At 43.4% G+C, this 17,489-nt stretch overlaps 1 protein-coding gene across 2 annotated transcripts in view; it reads left to right on the top strand.

Moving 5' to 3' along the window:
• Window positions 1-17,126, top strand: part of Rpp30 (ribonuclease P protein subunit Rpp30) — a 34,914-nt gene extending 17,788 nt beyond the window's left edge. For both annotated transcript variants that reach the window (XM_065433920.2, XM_065433922.2), the window contains exons 8-11: window positions 5,661-5,690; window positions 10,846-10,883; window positions 11,847-11,926; window positions 16,873-17,126. In XM_065433920.2, the coding sequence (XP_065289992.1) occupies window positions 5,661-5,690; window positions 10,846-10,883; window positions 11,847-11,926; window positions 16,873-17,069 (345 nt within the window). In that variant the 3' untranslated portion in view covers window positions 17,070-17,126. The remainder of the gene's footprint in view (window positions 1-5,660; window positions 5,691-10,845; window positions 10,884-11,846; window positions 11,927-16,872) is intronic.
• The last annotated feature ends 363 nt before the right edge of the window (window positions 17,127-17,489 follow it).

Genomic DNA, 17,489 nt, shown 5'->3' with positions numbered 1-17,489 from the left:
ATCTGACACTTTGGCAACGATAGCGAAAAGTCGAACTTCGTAGCCGACATCTCTTCGCCGTCGCAGCAGCGCTGCCGAGCAACTTCTTCACATTCCAAATGCCACACACCGTAGTCAACAGCAGATCCCTGTCGCGTGCCAGCGCCGACTCCTTCGTATCACGTTTGATAGCACGGCCAATGTCTAATTTTCTTCTATGCTGAGCACCCGGCGTCTTTTTTATCCGAGCTTCGGCACGACGCAAGTCCTCGCTTGCACAGCACCACAATGCTCTCTGGCACACGATCTGGCATGGCGTTGGAATGATGTTGATGTGGCTTCAGGTGCAAACGCACAGGGCGCTTGGAGGCCGTTCCGATCTCTGAGGCTTGATGTTCTGCTGGGCCGCCCGATGGAGACAACGCACCGCCATGTTTGAGCAACGAAAAGTGGAAACGCTGTATGACGATTTGATGCTTAGTCTATGTGGTTGGCCCAGCAGTCTATCAACCGTTAAAACAACAAACAGATTGGAGAGGAGCACAGTATGCTGCGCCAGTATATACATCTTAGGTTCTGTTGTGATATCACATGGAGATAGTGCAGCCAAGGTAAGGCTGATGATGTGCGTGCTTAGGAGTTAGGGTACGCATGATGGCAAATAATTTCAAAATTATATATACAGTCTATCCCAGATATATTGAACTCGAAGGAGATAGCAAAATAGTTCTATATATAGATAATTTGAAAGACGCAATATGCCTCTCTGAAGCTTATCTAAAAACTCCTCACATCTCAGACAAGACTCCTGAAATCGTGATAAGCGGGAATTTAATGATTTGTAACTACAAGGCCACGTCGAATGCAAAAGTTTATTATTCTTTGTATTTTGCAGATGAATCTTGCAAATCATTCGCACTGCAGAACATTTGATTAACTGATCGTAGTGCTAACCCTGAAAGCTCGTGTCGCAGCAGTAAGCCTTGACGCAGTGCGCTTTGCATGCGTCAAATTGCTTGTTGCGCATTTTTATTCAGGATGAGGTAGAAATGAACGCAGAGCAGAAGCAAACCAGCCTATGCGCGCCATGCTGCCATCAACGCACCTGCACTGTGAATAGCGCATAGGCATGCTCAGCCGCATCTCTTCTACAATGCACCTTTTCAATGGCTGATCATTACACGTTAGCAACGAGTTAATCAGGCATTATGCAAAAAAGAGGTGAGGCATGCAGACAGGGCACAAGAGTAGAGAAGTGGACAACACAGGCACATGCTGTTAGATTCGCAAGTGGCTTTCAGCCTGCAGAACTGCAGGACACCCGAGTCCATTCCCACTGTGAAGACAAATGAATTGCTTTCAGCACGAACTCTGTGACCACAAAGCGCACAGCGATGAGCCTTGCGCACCGCTGCTGTGGTAGTCTTTCCATGAAGGCTGGAAGGGGCATTCAGGGCTTTTGTTAAGTGCAAACTAATGTAAAAATTTGTACAAATAGGGGTTGGTGTCAGATTCTTTCTGACCGCTTGCAGAAACCTAAAATGCCGCTCATGGAAACTTCACTAGACTAATTCAGTGGCGGTGACATCTCCAGTTCGGCATACCATACCCAGAGCCACTCCGTGAAAAGATTGGGTACCATCCACACTTTCATGTGAAGCACATGTATCAGACAGGGAGGCTTCTTTTGCGTTCTTAAAACAGTGTGGCGATCCTGTTTCCAATAACAAACAGGCTGCAGGTAGTACGCTTCACTGCACAGCGGTCCTTTCTGCTGTCAGTATGCTCCACCGTATTATGCGGCTGGGTTGCGGTTAAGCCTACTAAAGCAAATCCACCAATATGGCGCGCAAATAAGACCGTTGCTGCACGAGCCATTCACATTTTGAGACGCACCTTGCTCATTTTTGCTGTTGCCCTTTAGAATCTGGCAAAACAGTACCATTTCATCGGCATGAATATTTCTGATGATGTGAGAAGTGATTGTGATCCCATTAATGGAACCGCACTTTAGGGGCGTAATGTTCGATATATTGAATGTGGCGATTAATGGAAGTTCAATATGCACATAGTACAGTGCTTTTACAACTGTTCAACTGTTACAACTGTTCAATATAGGCAATAATTTGATATATCTGAGATTAATATATCTGGGAATGATTGTATGTTTGTTAACTTTATATACAGTAGTCTCACTATTAAAATTTGGCCCTTGGACAGCTATGGTCGACTTGAGGTGAAGCGCAAGAGAGCAAGTAGGACAACAGAAGAGGACGAAGACACACGTTGAATTACATGCGGTTGCTTGCGAATGCACGCAAGGGCTGTGTTTTCGTTTTGTTCTGTTGTCCTACATTCTCTCTTTTGTTGCACCTCAAGTCGTGCAATACCAATTAGCCCACCAGTCTGTTCTTTAGCAGCGTGTCTACCAACCGGGAAAACCAGGAATTCTCAGGGATATTGTATAGTCTGGAACTACTCAGGGAAAACTCAGGGAATTTGTACTTCTATCAGAGAAAATTAGCTGTAAATTTATTGAAAGGGAACGAAAGTCGCGGTAATGCTGGCTCGCATAAGAGAAAGGAATCGTAACAAATAGGTATTTTAATGCCTTGTCGTCGGCTGGAGGAGTTGGCAGTGTACAGTCAACGACGGACTTTCCGGGTGCCCAATAATTTGGACGGCTTCGCGGCGCCACCCTGTACCCAATAGAGTCAACGTATAAGAATGTCTGAAATTTTGAATTCACGAACCCTTCGTCGTCCAATTTTTCAGACCTTTTGCTGTGACCGCAGGTCCGAAATGGCATTAATCAAAGCCACCACTGTCGCCGTTTTGATTACCTTGCTGCTGCAGTAAATGCTAGGCCTAGCTGCTTCAACATTTGCTATTAAGCATCTTGCCGTTCGGCGCCTTGTTTTTCATTGAAAAGATTCGGCGCTGTAAGCAATGGCACCGACTCCGTCTTTGTGGTCCTCGCGATTGGCTTCGAAGCTCACGATGTGTTGCATAATGCTGGTTCTCGAAAGTCAGCTTCGGCTCAACACAAGAATGTTACGCGGTGAAGCATACGCGAAAGTACTGTGGTGAAGCATAACAAGTGTGGGAAGGGGCAATTATCATGGGACACAGTATCTATTCCTTAATTATACATGCGTCCATCCGCCATCTCCTGTCACAGTACGGGCACTGATATGCCTATTAAGTGTACTGGTAGCCCTTTTCAGGTGTGCTTGTGGCAGTTTGAGCCATGCATTCATTTTTTTGAACTGCACGATTTTACGGATGTTTTCGCTGCCCTTTTAGAGTCTGAAAAATCAGGCGTTGACTGTACAACTGATGAATAAGATGCTTCAAATGGTCTGTGGGGCAAACGTGTGGTGGAAGGAGAATGAGAACAGAAAGAACCTACGCATTGAGGAATGAACAGGAAAGGAAGCGTGCCGCTGCTTCTTTCAAGAAGCTTCAGCTCAAAAAACGAAGTGCTTGCTGATACTGAAATGCAGGTATCCCTCATCCAAACCAAGATAAACCCTTTAAAGCAGTGAAACGCAACACTGAGGCATTGTGTGCAGCCTGAGAGTATGTCAAGACGGTTGAGGTTGACACACCAGCTGTTGAGAGAGAATCTCACTTGTGACAAAGTTCAGGCATCATACCATTGAGCTTGCTATCAATCGACAAAAATAGCTCATGTTTGGAAACATCTGTTTCTGTATAAATCTCCTTTTAATTCCTATTTGAGAATGTTTGACTCGATTTGCAATTAGCTTTGCCTTTCTTTTCAAATATATTTTATTCACTGTGCATTTTACTAACCCCTCCTATCTGATTTAATTTTGAATATAACAAATGCTACTCCTTACTATTTAAACTGGATTAAGTCGCTTTTTTTTACATGTTTATTAGAGAATGGCAGCATTGGGCGACATGGTGTCAGCTCGTCTAGACATAAAGCAAAGTTTTGCATCACTCGAGGAATTTTGCATCAGGGAAAACCTAGAAAACTCAGGGAATTTGAAAATGTCAACTAGGTAGACACCCTATTTTCATCAGCTATGGTCTTTACAAAAGATATGCAGTAGCTGGTTGGAATTGCACTTTAGAAAAGGATCCAAATTAGTAAAAAAAAAGCCAACTTATTCAGGTATTATAAGCAGCAGTTGCTCAATAAAACACCACCTGCTTATACGCTGTCGTACAGGCACTGTTTATGAAGTTCAACTGTCTTGTGGTAAAACTTAACGTTGGTCAGACTGTTGCGCAAGTGTTTACGTCAAAGGACATTTTAATTCAGTGGTAGTTGCACATAGCTCCCATTTATCAAGTCAGTGTTGCTTATGCGGTCGGGCAAGAAATTTTGCCAACACATTCATTCTTATGAGGCACATAGGTCAGTGGGCTTGTAAGATAAGTGTTTTATGTCAGAAAGTGTGTGTGTCCATGTTCAATTCAGCCGTCGGTCTAACATCTGTCGATCTAACAAACGGTGAATTCGGCCATCATGATTTCACCTAAGTATGCATGTTCCGGTTTGCGTTTCAGACTTCCTGTTATCATTTTAGTTGCTTCATCGTGTTGTTCCTTATGTGCTTGACGCTGTACATAACCATCACGTTTTCAGTAGACCTTCATTTGAAGGGCAATGCTCATTCCATTCCTTCTACGAGGTCTAATGTAAACTGCTTGGTAGAGGCACCTGCAGCCTGTAAATTGCTTTGCACTGAGAACTTAGCTGCAGTGGCAAGAGAAACAGAAGTGCCTATTTACTACAGCTTTTACTTTAGTACAATGTCCTTTATTCATATACTTGTAGCTCTCCAAGAAGTTATAATACATACACTTGCGAATTGGTACAAGCAGTTGTCGTTTTACACCACCGTAATTCCAACAGCTGTGATTTATTTATTTATTTATTTATTCGTACCTCAAATACCCCATTTGGGGTTTTACATGAGGGGTGGGCATATCTCGGTTATATTTTCAATGAATGCCTTGAACGATGAATGACTGGAGTGGTGCACCGCTTCAGCAAGTAGATGATTCCAATCTTTCGCTGTTTGAACGAAGAAAGAGTTAAGATGAGCAGTGGTGCGAGCTGGAGGAGGACAAACAGCCTTTGAATGGCTATGACGAGAGTAAGTGTGATGCACAGTCGTGATGTCAGTCTGGTGAAGCAGCGAGTGATAAAACTTGTAAAAGAGATACAGTCTTGCTGTTTTACGGCTGTGCTCGAGGGTTGGAAGGTTCAGAGATTATATAAGTTTAGTGCTGATAGTGTGGTAAGAGTAGTCAGAGTGAATGAACATTGCTGTGCGATTCTATATAAATTTTAGTGCTGTTGCCAGGTTATATTGGTATGGGTCCCACACTGCGCATGCGTATCCCAGTTTGGGTCGAGCAGGTGTTAAATGTGCAAGTAGTTTTACTGAAAGGGAAACAAGACGTAGATTATGGCGCAAATAGCATAGTGCACGATTGGCATCATTGCTGATGCTGCAAATGTGTGAGGACCAACCGAGTTTACTGGACAAGTTAATACTTAAGTACTTATAAGAAGTCACAACACATATTTCAGATAATTTCATATTCTTTGTAATTGTACGTTATTGTAGTTTGCTTTCTTGGTGTTACTTTGCCGTTTGTGACATGGTGCTTCATGTGAGTTCTTACTTCTGCAGGGGATCATCATAACAAGTGGAGCATGGTTGGTAAGTGGCAAATGCCGTATTTACTCAAATCTAGTGCACACCTTTTTTCCAGTAAAATGGGTCAAAAAATTGCATCCGCGTTAAAATCGGGTACGACCCTAAATCTGCATTACCATATCGCCATCGGCATTAGAAAAATGGCCACCTCGTATGCGCTTCTATCCTAGCTGCCGTAGCTTCCTCCATATGCATACCTCCATGTTGTACGTGTAACCAGGCGCTGGTGTAACCTAGTCTACCGCCTGTCTTCTCATTTTCCGCATTTATTAAATCAGCATGGAAGCGCCGACTGCGAAGACACGCCGAGTCCACCATGATGCCTCATTTATAAAGAAAGTTATCATGTGCGCAAAGATGGACGGAAATCAGGCCGCATAACGGGCGTTTGGAGTTCCCGAAAGTTACGTGCAGGACTGGCGCAAACAGAAGGAGAATATATTTTCACCAGCAAAGCAACAAGGAAGGGTTTCAGTGGACCAAAGCAGGGCCACTTCGCCGAAACAGAAAAGCTGCTCGCGGAATACGTGCAAGAGCAGCGAGCGGCACAGTGGCCTGTGACGACCGATCTGCTCAAAGTACGGGCAATGCAGTTAGCCCTACTGAAAGGGCTAATGCGGAGTGACTTCAAAGTGAGCAGGTGGTGGCTGCCAAATTTTATTAAAAGAAAAGGCTTTTCTTTTAATAGGATATGCCAAAAATTGCCTGAAGAATATGGAGAGAAATTGCATAGTTTTCAGCGGTATGTTTTGAAGTTGCGCCATAGAAACGGTTACCAATTCAGACAGATTGGAAATGCTTATCAGACACTGCTCTGCTTTGACGTGCCTGCCACCACAACCGTTGAAACAAGAGGGCGAAGCAAGTCCGTGTTTTGTCTTACAGCCACAAAAAAACTGGAGTCATCGCAATGCTTTGTTGCCCTGCGGATGGGCACAAGCCGCCTCTGTATCTTATCTTCAGATGGAAGACGCTGCATAAAGGAATTGTGTTTCCGAGTGGTGTGATTGTGTGTGCAAATGAAAATTACCACGGACTTGGTCGCTGACTGGATTGATAACGTTTGGCAGAAGAGACCCGGTGGCAGTTTGGGTCTGCGTGGGATGCTTGTGCTCGACGTGTTCAAGTGCCACCTTGACCAGTGCATCAAGGACAAGCTGGCTGCATGCAACACTAACCTTTTAGTGATACCCGGTGGCATGACATCGCAGCTCCAGTCACTCGATGTTTGTTTGAACAAGCCAGTGAAAGATAGAATTCGGGCGCTCTACACTGAATGGCTTGTCAGTGGCTGCCACGAATTCATGCCCACCAATAAAATGAAGGGTGCCTCGCTGCAGGACTTTGCTGGATGGATGAAAGATACATGGTGCACAATCCCATTTGCCATGGTCAACAAGGCCTTTAATAAGTGCGGGATTTCGAATATGGACAGCACTGAGGATGAAATGCTTTGGTCTGTTGATAGCCATAAGGAGTTGTCTGACAGCGACGACGAGTGATATCTATTGCCTCTTACCGACGCAGTGAAAATCTTGCCTCGCGGCTCGTACTGACGCAGTGGAAATCTTGGCGGTAATGTACGCCGCTTCCATTTGTGTTTTTATTTATCGCAGCTTTAGTGTATTGGGAATAAATCTGTTTTTTCCAAATGAGAGAAAATAGTCTATATGAAAGCATGAGGTGCGCGGTATTGTACTCTTTTTCTTCTTTTTGTGTGTGTGGTCATGGAAAATGGGTGCGCGTTACAATCGAGGTTATCATTTTTTTATTTTTTGGTCACGGAAAACAGGTACACATTACAATCGAGGGCACCTTAGAATCGAGTAAGTACGGTACTGTAACATATGGGCTGTGTGCACTCCTCCAATATTTTGTACACAATTAAACTCAATATAACAAACTTCAGTCAAACCTACTTGTAACGATCCCAGATACAACAATCTATCGGTTATAATCAGCACATTTCTGTGCATTTACGATTTTCTGACCCTCCCTATAGAAACTACTTCCAGATATAATAGACGTTTTTAAGATCGCCATACTGCTACAATGAACGCTTCGAACCCTATCATAGTAAAAAGAGGGCACGTGTGAAGCGCCAAAGCATGGACAGCGCGACCAAGCTGGGTGCATTGCAGCGTGCACCCTGCTCCAGTCCAACTGTAATGATGATACAGCCATCAAGATCAGTGCGCGACCGCCTGATGCAGATTTCAGAAGCCGCGAAGAAGGTCACACATGGTTGCACATTTTCAAGGCGTGCCTCCAGGGCGGAGGCGTGCGTGTACACTATGGACAGCGTGGCGTAGAGCGTGTGCTGGCACATACGCCATTGTGATATGGGACGTCACTCGTTCTTGCACAGTTGTCCGTTACAGGCACCATGTGCATTACGCCTGTTTCAATGACTTGGAGCGATCATCTATGTCTTTCCGCCATGGGAGCAATGGCTGCTCAAGGGTTCCTGTCGACATGACCCAAGTTAGCGAGAATGCTGCACCACGCATTGCCATCCTGCAATGTTGCGAGGAGTCGGCAATTACTATGCCGTTATCAGGCGATCACAGTTGAGCGCACTTCATTTACATTTTGTGGATCGGTGACAACAGTTCACGGTGACGTTTGATCTTTTCAACTTTTCTTTTTTCCTGCCTGAAGAGACATAGATAGCATGATTTTACAGCTCTTGTGTGGCTGACGTGCAGTCGTAATGCCTCGACCATGATGTCCAAGACCTTTGCAGAATGATGACATTCCACATTAGTTTCTGAAGTTTACACTTCTGACCCACTAGAATGCTTCGCTCTCGTGTGCAGAATGCTGTCATGTCCCACTTGTAGTAAGATATGTCACAGGCTTTCAAATAAAAAAATGCCAGCTGCGCTTGCAATTTTGAAATGACAGGTAATCAGAATCGGGTGCCGTTTTGAAAGAGCTGCACAAGTCGCATTTCATTTTTTAGATGTACATGTCTAACTGAAGTTTGCAGCTAGATTTGGAAATGCACTGGGAACAAAAATTGCACTGAAAAATCTGGTTTTCGGACTGAAGTGCTGCTGAATTGCAACTGCTGACGTTATCTTCAGTGTAGTTAAATTTTGAGCATTCTTTAAGGCCAAATCCTTATATAACGAACTAGTGATATAACGATCAATTTTTTCCGAACTATCGAGTTTGTTATGAACAGGTTCGACTGTGTAGCGAAATTCTTGATATAACCAAATATTTTATTACTGCTTGTCACCTGCCGTGGTTGCTTAGTGGCTGTGGTGTTGGGCTGCTATGCACAATGTTGTGGGATCGAATCCTGGCCATGGCTGCTGCATATTGGTGTGGCCGAAATGCAAAAACACCCGTGTACTTAGTAGACTTAGGTGCACATTAAAGAACCCCAGGTGGTCCAAATTTCCGGAGTCCCCCACCACGACTTGCCTCATAATGAAATCATGGTTTTGGTGTGTAAAATTTCATAATTTAATTTTTATGACTGCTTGTCCGTGGAACATCATGTATTTTGACTCTCAATATAATGAAGTTTGCCTATGCGCGATTTGAATGTACAGTCGACTTCCATTAGTTTGATCCTGATGGGACTGACGAAGCTGGTCGAATTATCCAGCGGGACGAATTAAACCATGACCAGAAAATAATGGCAAAACATGCCGTTAATTCACTTCGCAGTATTTGCCTTTCAAGTTAGCTTCGCCGCAAGACAGCCATGTTAAACGGTGAAGCTAAAGTAATGTTTAACAGTCTCGGATGAGAACAGCAATTTACAATAGCTAGCGAGGCACAGGAAGTGGTAAGGGAATACATCTACTTAGGGCAGGTAGTGACGGCGGATCCAGATCATGAGACGGAAATAATCAGAAGAATAAGAATGGGCTGGGGTGCGTTTGGCAGGTATTCTCAGATGATGAACAGCAGGTTGCCATTATCCCTCAAGAGAAAAATGTATAATAGCTGTGTCTTACCAGCACTCACCTACGGGGCAGAAACCTGGAGGCTTATGAAAAGGGTTCTACTTAAATTGAGGGCGACGCAACAAGCTATGGAAAGAAGAATGATGGGTGTAACGTTAAGGGATAAGAAAAGAGCAGATTGGGTGAGGGTACAAACTCGAGTTAATGACATCTTAGTTGAAATCAAGAAAAAGAATTGGGCATGGGCAGGACATGTAATGAGAAGGGAAGATAACCGATGGTCATTAAGGGTTACGGACTGGATTCCAAGGGGAAGGGAAGCGTAGCAGGGGGCGGCAGAAAGTTAGGTGGGCGGATGAGATTAAGAAATTTGCAGGGACGACATGGCCACAATTAGTACATGACCGGGGTTGTTGGAGAAGTATGGGAGAGGCCTTTGCCCTGAAGGGGCGTAACCAGGCTGATGATGATGATGATGATTTAAATCGTCCAAATCATTCGCCGACAGGATTCGAACACAGGACCCCTAGCACAGAAGCCTGACATTGAAATCATAATGCCATGGACGCGTGCATCGACAAGCGACATAGAACACCTTTATGAATTTCTTGCAGGCAGGCCAGTGTCTTGAGATGCTTAGCGCATTTCAATTTGGACACCTCAACAGGTTGAGCCGCTATTGGTGGTGATTTTGCATGTTCACAGAGTATTCTACAGATGTGGAAGGGAAAAGCCCCGAAATAAGTAAACCTTTACATTCAGTGGTGTGCTTTGTCTTTTTTACAGCTCCGCTGGTAGCCCACTTTCACGGAGTGGAATGGCTGCGAAACTTTTGCTTGTTCTTGTCTGATTCTGTGTGTTATCAATTTTAAAAATACCGATTTCACTTGTGTGCTAGAGGAGCTCACAATATAAAGCTGTTATTGCATTGTAAGTGTAAGCCCATCACCATAATATATGTGCAATATCAACATAACTAGACTGCCGTAGCGGCAATACTGATGCTAATGTTGGCAAAATGAGTGATATTGCTGGCAATCTGCCCCTTATTTAAAGGGCTTCAGTGGAGATTCCGCGACCAAGTGGCAATCCTCATAATGATATAAAAACATGCAACACAATAATCAAATTGTGTAGTAAATTGGTCCCGCCAATTGTTTTCACCTTTGTTCTCACCTGCCTTCTGCCCCAACCCTTCCCCTTTTCCTTTTTGACATCTTTTTCTGCTCCAGCCTCAGGAACTGAGAGGACCGAATGATGCTGCCAACCTGTATCCTTCTATTGCTCATTAGATCACATACAACCCTGTTGCTTGGTTTTTAATTATGTGGTTAAAACCCCTGTCATACAGCAAATGAAATGTCATTTCCATTGAATGAATTTAAGTGGACTTAATGTCATTTTCCCTCTGTGGATGTCACATGGTGAAAACAAATGTTATTTGAAAATGATCATCATGATCTTGGGGGGAAAGAAGAATCTAACAAAACTTGCATTTAATATGGGTTTATCTTTGAAGTAATATTTTTTAATAATAAAAAGTTGCTCTAAAGATTTATGCTTAGGCAAGTTGGCACAGCTGCACAGCAGTAACTGAGCCAAGTCAAGCTTAGCCACGCCAAATGAAAAACATTGCCGATTACATAGGGCTCCCAAATGGTATTGCCATACTTTTATCAAAGTGTGCGTTTCTATTACGTGCAACTTTTTGGCTCTGCGCATACGATACACAACACATGTGCGCATGAAAGGACCGAAACACCGGACCAAACCAAGTACAGCTCCTGGTCATGGCAGGCATACTCTGAAGGTGTTGGAATGCAAAAACACTTGTACCATGTGTGAGCTCATTAAAAAACTCAAGGCAGTAAATATTATGGAACCTCCCACTGTGGCATTTCTCATAACTTGTACATTGCTTCGGGGAATTTAATGCAATAATTTAATTTTAATTTAAGACATTGAAAAGGGTACTTTTTCCCATTCTGCTAGGGTTATTTGGATGGCAGTTTTTTGCATATTATCACACTTTCAATTCTAAGAAACTTAGTTGTAGCACCTGTGGCTTATGGTGCTCTTGTTCATGATACATTCCATTGTTACTGCAGTAGTGGCTCATTTATTTTAGGCTTAATTCAGGTGTCTGACCTTTTGCTGGACTTTCTTGAGAGCAGTGTTCTTCGATGAGGCTTTATCTGTGCTTTCAAGAGTGGGGCCTTGACATCATTCATAGCGGTTTCCTGTATGGGCTTTCTGAGTGCACAACACGAGAGGCTGTCTTCGGCAACTGCCGAAGTGTCATTATGCATGCAGGTAAATACTGTTTTTGTCACAATGAAAATAACTTGGCTTGACCATCTTTTTAACATGAAACCCACTGTACTGGGCAACTTGGTTGTGATACAGCAGGCTTTCATTATTTTGACTTCAGTGAATAATTCGCCCCAATGGAAGGTGCGGGTTAGTTCTCTCACATTTGTATGAGCCATCAGTACTTTGATCCTGAAACTGGCCTTCGGCATATAATGCACACTTCACTGGTCGACATGCAAGTGCCTGGCCTGAATTGTAACCCCATTGATTGCAATATCTGTCTCGGCAGCAGTAGACAACAGCGAATGCATCAAAGGCACGTTGTCTCTAACTGAAACACTGATTTTGGGGGCACTTTGAAGCAGATATGGCATTTTACAATAAGTGATTGTCATATTCATCCAATGCAAATGTCCACCTTTTTTCCCTAGAAAATCTCTAGAAAAGTGGTGCAATACTTTTCTGCTAATTAAAATTGGATATGAAACTGAAACTGCATTCACAATTTTGGCAACACTTTACCATGACAGCTGGAATCATCGCCATTGCCCTCGCAAGATGGCGGTGAAACAGGTTTTTGCATTGGATGATGATGATGACATGCCACTTTCAGGCTTTGGTGACACAAGCTCATTCAAAAGACAAAAGTTACTTTACATGCTAAGCTAGCAGAAACAGAGTTGTGTCTCGTGTTCTTGGAACTCCAGAGACTTGCATGTGTCACAAGGCTAACTGGAGAACTGTCAGCCTAAAAATTGGCCACTGTCCAGTTTGCTATTATAGCATAGTGGTTTGAAAAACAGGGGCTATCAGAGTCAATAGATTGCAAGGAGGGCAACACGTTGTGGCCCACAGCGATAAACAGCTGTTAAGATTGACAATGGTGAAGATTAAGTAAAGATAAATTTATGTTCCCTGAAGGTAAACTGCAGATTTCATTGTTCATCTGATTGCCAGATTCAAAAGCCTGTTATCTTTGGTGTTGTGCTGCTGGGCTCGAAGTTGTGAGTTTGATCCCGGCCATGGTGACCACATTCTGATGGAAGCGAAATGAAAAACTACTTGTGTACAGTGCATTGCGTGAGCTTTAAAGTACCTTACATGGTCAAATATAATGCAGAGCCTCCCCCCCTATGATGTGCCTGATATACAGATCATATCATGAGAAGCCAACAAAGACACCAACGACAACATAGGGGAAATTACTTCTACTTGCGAATTGAATTAAAGAAATTATAAATTCATGGCAATGAAAGTGGATGAGGAAACAACTTGCTGCAGGTGGGGAACGATCCCACGTCTTCACATTACGCGTGCGATGCTCTAACCAATTGAGCTACTGCGGCGCCGTTTCTCCATCCACTTTCTTGGGTATTTATGTGTTTCTACTAGAAGTAACCTTGGGAGTGTTAGGCAGTGCCACCACCCACAAACCTTGGCGACGGATGTGGAATATCCTTTCTGCCACAGCCGTCATGAGTACGTGATCTTTCTGGGTGAAGGCAACTGGTCAATAAACCTGCACATGCTACCTGAAGGCATCAGTGTTGCCGGATTTGAGACCCCTGTTATGTAAGAACGAGAAGAAAGGGGGTTAAATGAGAGGCCCGATCTAGCGGCCAGGATATGTATTGTATGATCACAGTTTCACAATGTGCTGAACATTGATGCCGAAAAATCGTGTTTTCCAAAAATCTATGAACCGGTAAAATATAAGCATATCTCTGCTGGGTCATTTTTTTTATTCTCGATCACAAACGTTGGCATAGGGAAATCGTATGTGACAAGATCTTATCAACGAGGTTCTAGTCTGCATTGTTGTGCAACTCAAACAGAATTTGTATCGATACAATGTCCAATTAGGCTTGCTCATTTCTGTGACGTCATGGCAGACATTCCCTGATGGTCAAAATTAATCTGAAGTCCTCCACTGCGATGTGCTTCATAATTAAATCGTGGTTTTGGCGTGTAAAACCCCAGAATTCAACGTCATGGCAGATGTGAACTTGTGTGAATATCAGCATCTTTTGGGACCTACGCTTGGAGCACGGAGGTACAGAGGGCAGGTGCATTGCTGTTTTATAGGTGGAGCTCGAAGTGAATTTTTATGCTGTTACCAAGTGATTTGTATCACTGATCTGAATTGCTGTCTCATACAAAATATTCTGTTGTCATTGCCATCGCACATTGTCATCTGCTGCCACCTTCATGCGGCTGTCAGATGGTGTGAAGGCTGTGAAGGTTATGACAAAATTAGACCGTTGAACTTAAGCCAGCCCTATAATTTCATATACCAGACTTAACCTTTTCGGGGTTGATATTTAGAGCGCATCTCTTAGGCACCCATTTATGCTTTGAGCGTTGGCATCGTTCCTCGGCCTGACCAAGTGAAAAACAAACTTGAAATGAAACAAACGTTCGCAAACAAACAAACAAATGAAAGCAAACGTTCAGTGCAGCGCAAAACGAAAGAAGAGCATGTGAGGAGGGAAGCGGAGGAGGAGGGTACAGTGAAAGCATGAGGCGGGAAGTGAAGGAGCATCTGAAGGGTAATAGCCTAGAGGCAGGGCAGGGTGGCCTGAGGTGGCAAGGGCTATGCTCACCGACAGCGTCAATGGCTGAGGTCAGTCCACAGTACCAGCGTGTATGACGGGGACCACTGCTCCCGCAAGGGGTGATGGCGAGTAGCTATGAGCAAGGCTCGATGTGACGCTTCCTTGGGTGTTGTCATCACTGACACTGGTGGCACGATTTCCCCACAAAGAAAGGCCACTCTCATCATTGGGGGAAAAGCATAGTGCCACCAAGACGAGCTGTGCGGTGGCGATGGCTATGATATGGCGCCAGAGTAGCGAACATCATTTGTATGGAAACAAAGCACGCTACTGACAGCATTCTCTTTGTAATATAAACCGTGTACCTATATAATCACAATACAAAATATTGACACGCAAAATGAAAAATACGTATAGAGCTGTGTTCAAATTTTGCATTAGGGAGTGTCCTGATTGTAGATTTATTTTATTGCAGATTTAAAATCTTCAGAGTGACCTATTTCGAAAAAAAATTTACCACAATTCTTTTAGAGTGAGCATAAAGGGACAAAAAAATATATTTTTTGTAGGGAAACATGCATTCTTTACTAATGAATACAGATGGGCTTGCATACATACTTAGAATAAAAAGCAGATGCACTGGAATGCATATATTCTGATTCAGCACTTGGACGGTAGTAGTCCACATCGAAGGAATCATTGCTCTACTCAGTTGCACAAGAGCAACTGGCACACACGTCCATAGCACAATTGAACCGTTTAGGTGAGCACACTCGAGAAAACTCTATCATTGTGCACCCATCAGAAAAACCAAACAAGTCAGAAACTTGCTGTAATCCTTTGCCCCATTGCCATAGAGAGGCAAGCAGTTTTCAAGAGCCTCAAGAAAAGAAACGCAGGCATGACAGCATCATCCGCATACGGCAGCATCATTGGTAATACCAGGGCCTGTCTGGGAACAAATGTAATCGCATCGCTGTGAAAAATAAATGAGCGACCACCTATTGGTGACCCTTTGAAAGGTAAGAAAGCACATGGACATCAGTCATTGCGAGCATGACAAAAGGAAACAACCTGCAAGACAAAACCAAAACTAACCGCAGAGCCGGGGTAAGCAAGCCGTGGAATTAAAACCAAGAGACTACTGAGCTAAAAAATGAATGTCTTGTATCTACACAAGGTGACAACACTTGCTGGGCAACACAGCGTTGAAAAATTGTGGCATTTTTCAAACATGCAGATAGCATTGTAAATATACGGCAGCAACCATTTGGGATTTGTTTGCAGTGCCGTATATTTACGTCTTTGACCCTCGAACGGTCTAAACACTATATGCTTGTTCAGGGTTGCCCTTAAGGTGGTGGCCACTAAATTTTTATCCAGAAATAAAAACAAAGGCGCTGCACTGTAATTGAAGAGCTTTATTTATGGGCATGCCTTCTAATCACTCTGTCAAAAGACCTCTCCATCTTAAAACCAAAATTCGAATCAAGGTATTCTGTGTACATTATCATGAATTTGGATGCCACAGTGCCAAAGTTAGAGAGCTGGTCTTGTAGCTCAACATCCTCAGTAGTATTGAGAATGTGTGAGATGGCAGAACTCTTAAACGAGTGTGCAGTTGTCTCTTCTATAACAGCAGCCACAAAGTCGAGGGCTTCTTGCCAAGACAGGCTTCGGCATGCTCTTTGTACGTCCCCACACGAATCGTCTTTCTTTCACTGTTGAAATGATGGTACGTTGCATGCACATCTTTTTTTTTGTGGGCCAGCTAGTGCATTTCACAGCTTCAGTTATTTTTTACTATTGTTAGGAACACATTTCGCAACATCACCATCGTTTGCCATAAAGAGTTCTCTCTCGTGGAGAGCAGGTGATGAGTCTAGCTTAGTGAGCTAGACTCATCAAAGGTTTGCCCTCTTTATCATTACGCTTATGTGTTCATTATGCAAAAAGGTGAGGCGTGCAGACAGGACACAAGAGAAGAGAAGTGGACAACACGAACGCATGATGAATCCTTACCGACTAGCTCAGCTTTCTATCGTTCTACGCTTATGTGTCGTGAATTATACTCAAGATGACATGTGCTCTACTGCATGCAGCACTGGGGAGGTTCACTTGCAATTATGCTGTGTAAAATTGGGTGCTGTGAGGGTCTGCATCGGTCAGCTTTAATGGCCTCTTTGTGAATCCCAACAGCAGCAGTGAAGTGCACGCAAATAGAAGCTTTGAAAGTTATCATCACATCTGTTGTATGGAAAACACTTCACATTAACTCAGCTTCCTTCAGTGTGTGGGATCTGTGATGTTTTATGGTGTGTCAATCTACATTTGAGTAAGAGTAGTGTGTTTATGTCTTTTTTTACTGGTTTCCTTTTATTCATTCTACAGAAACCAGGCGAAAGGTGGATCGAGCCATTGTGTTCTCGAAGTCTGTTGATGAATTGCCTGAGAAAGACAAGTGGCTCGTGGAGGCCTGCAAAGCACCTGGAGTGGAAGAGGCAGCAGCAAAGGCTGCTGGCTTTGGTGACTCTCAGAAGTGTGGAGGGCCTCCACCAAAGAAAAAGAAAAAGAAGGGCCACTCTTGAAGGGTGTAATATTGTCTTATAAAGAAAAAGAAAAAAAGATCAGTTTTTCAGATGTGTATAATAGGCTGGATGTAATTGTTCTCTACTCTTTCAGTCTAATTGAATAAACAAAATAAAAGGTACTGGTGAAAAAGAAACTAAAGATGGACGAAGTGCCTCAGAGTAGATGTAAAGCTGTAAGGACAAAAATAAATTGCAAGCAAGACAAAAAGGAAGAAATGCAAGTACAAATATATACTACAACTTTGGTGTTCATTTAACTATACAGTATTCTACATTTGAGTTACAATCAGAAGTCGGTAAGCACTGACAAGCTATCTGTTCTTCAGGGTCGGCAGCCTCCTAAAGGGACACTAAAGGCAAATATTAAGACACGCAAAATTGACAGATTGATGCTCGAGAATGTCTAAGGCATCAATA

The sequence above is a fragment of the Dermacentor albipictus genome, chromosome 1 (genome assembly GCF_038994185.2).
Source record: "Dermacentor albipictus isolate Rhodes 1998 colony chromosome 1, USDA_Dalb.pri_finalv2, whole genome shotgun sequence".
NCBI classification, from domain to species: Eukaryota; Metazoa; Arthropoda; class Arachnida; order Ixodida; family Ixodidae; genus Dermacentor; species Dermacentor albipictus.
The sequence above is the reverse complement of the archived record's forward strand: the minus strand, read 5'-3'. Positions and strand labels throughout refer to the sequence as shown.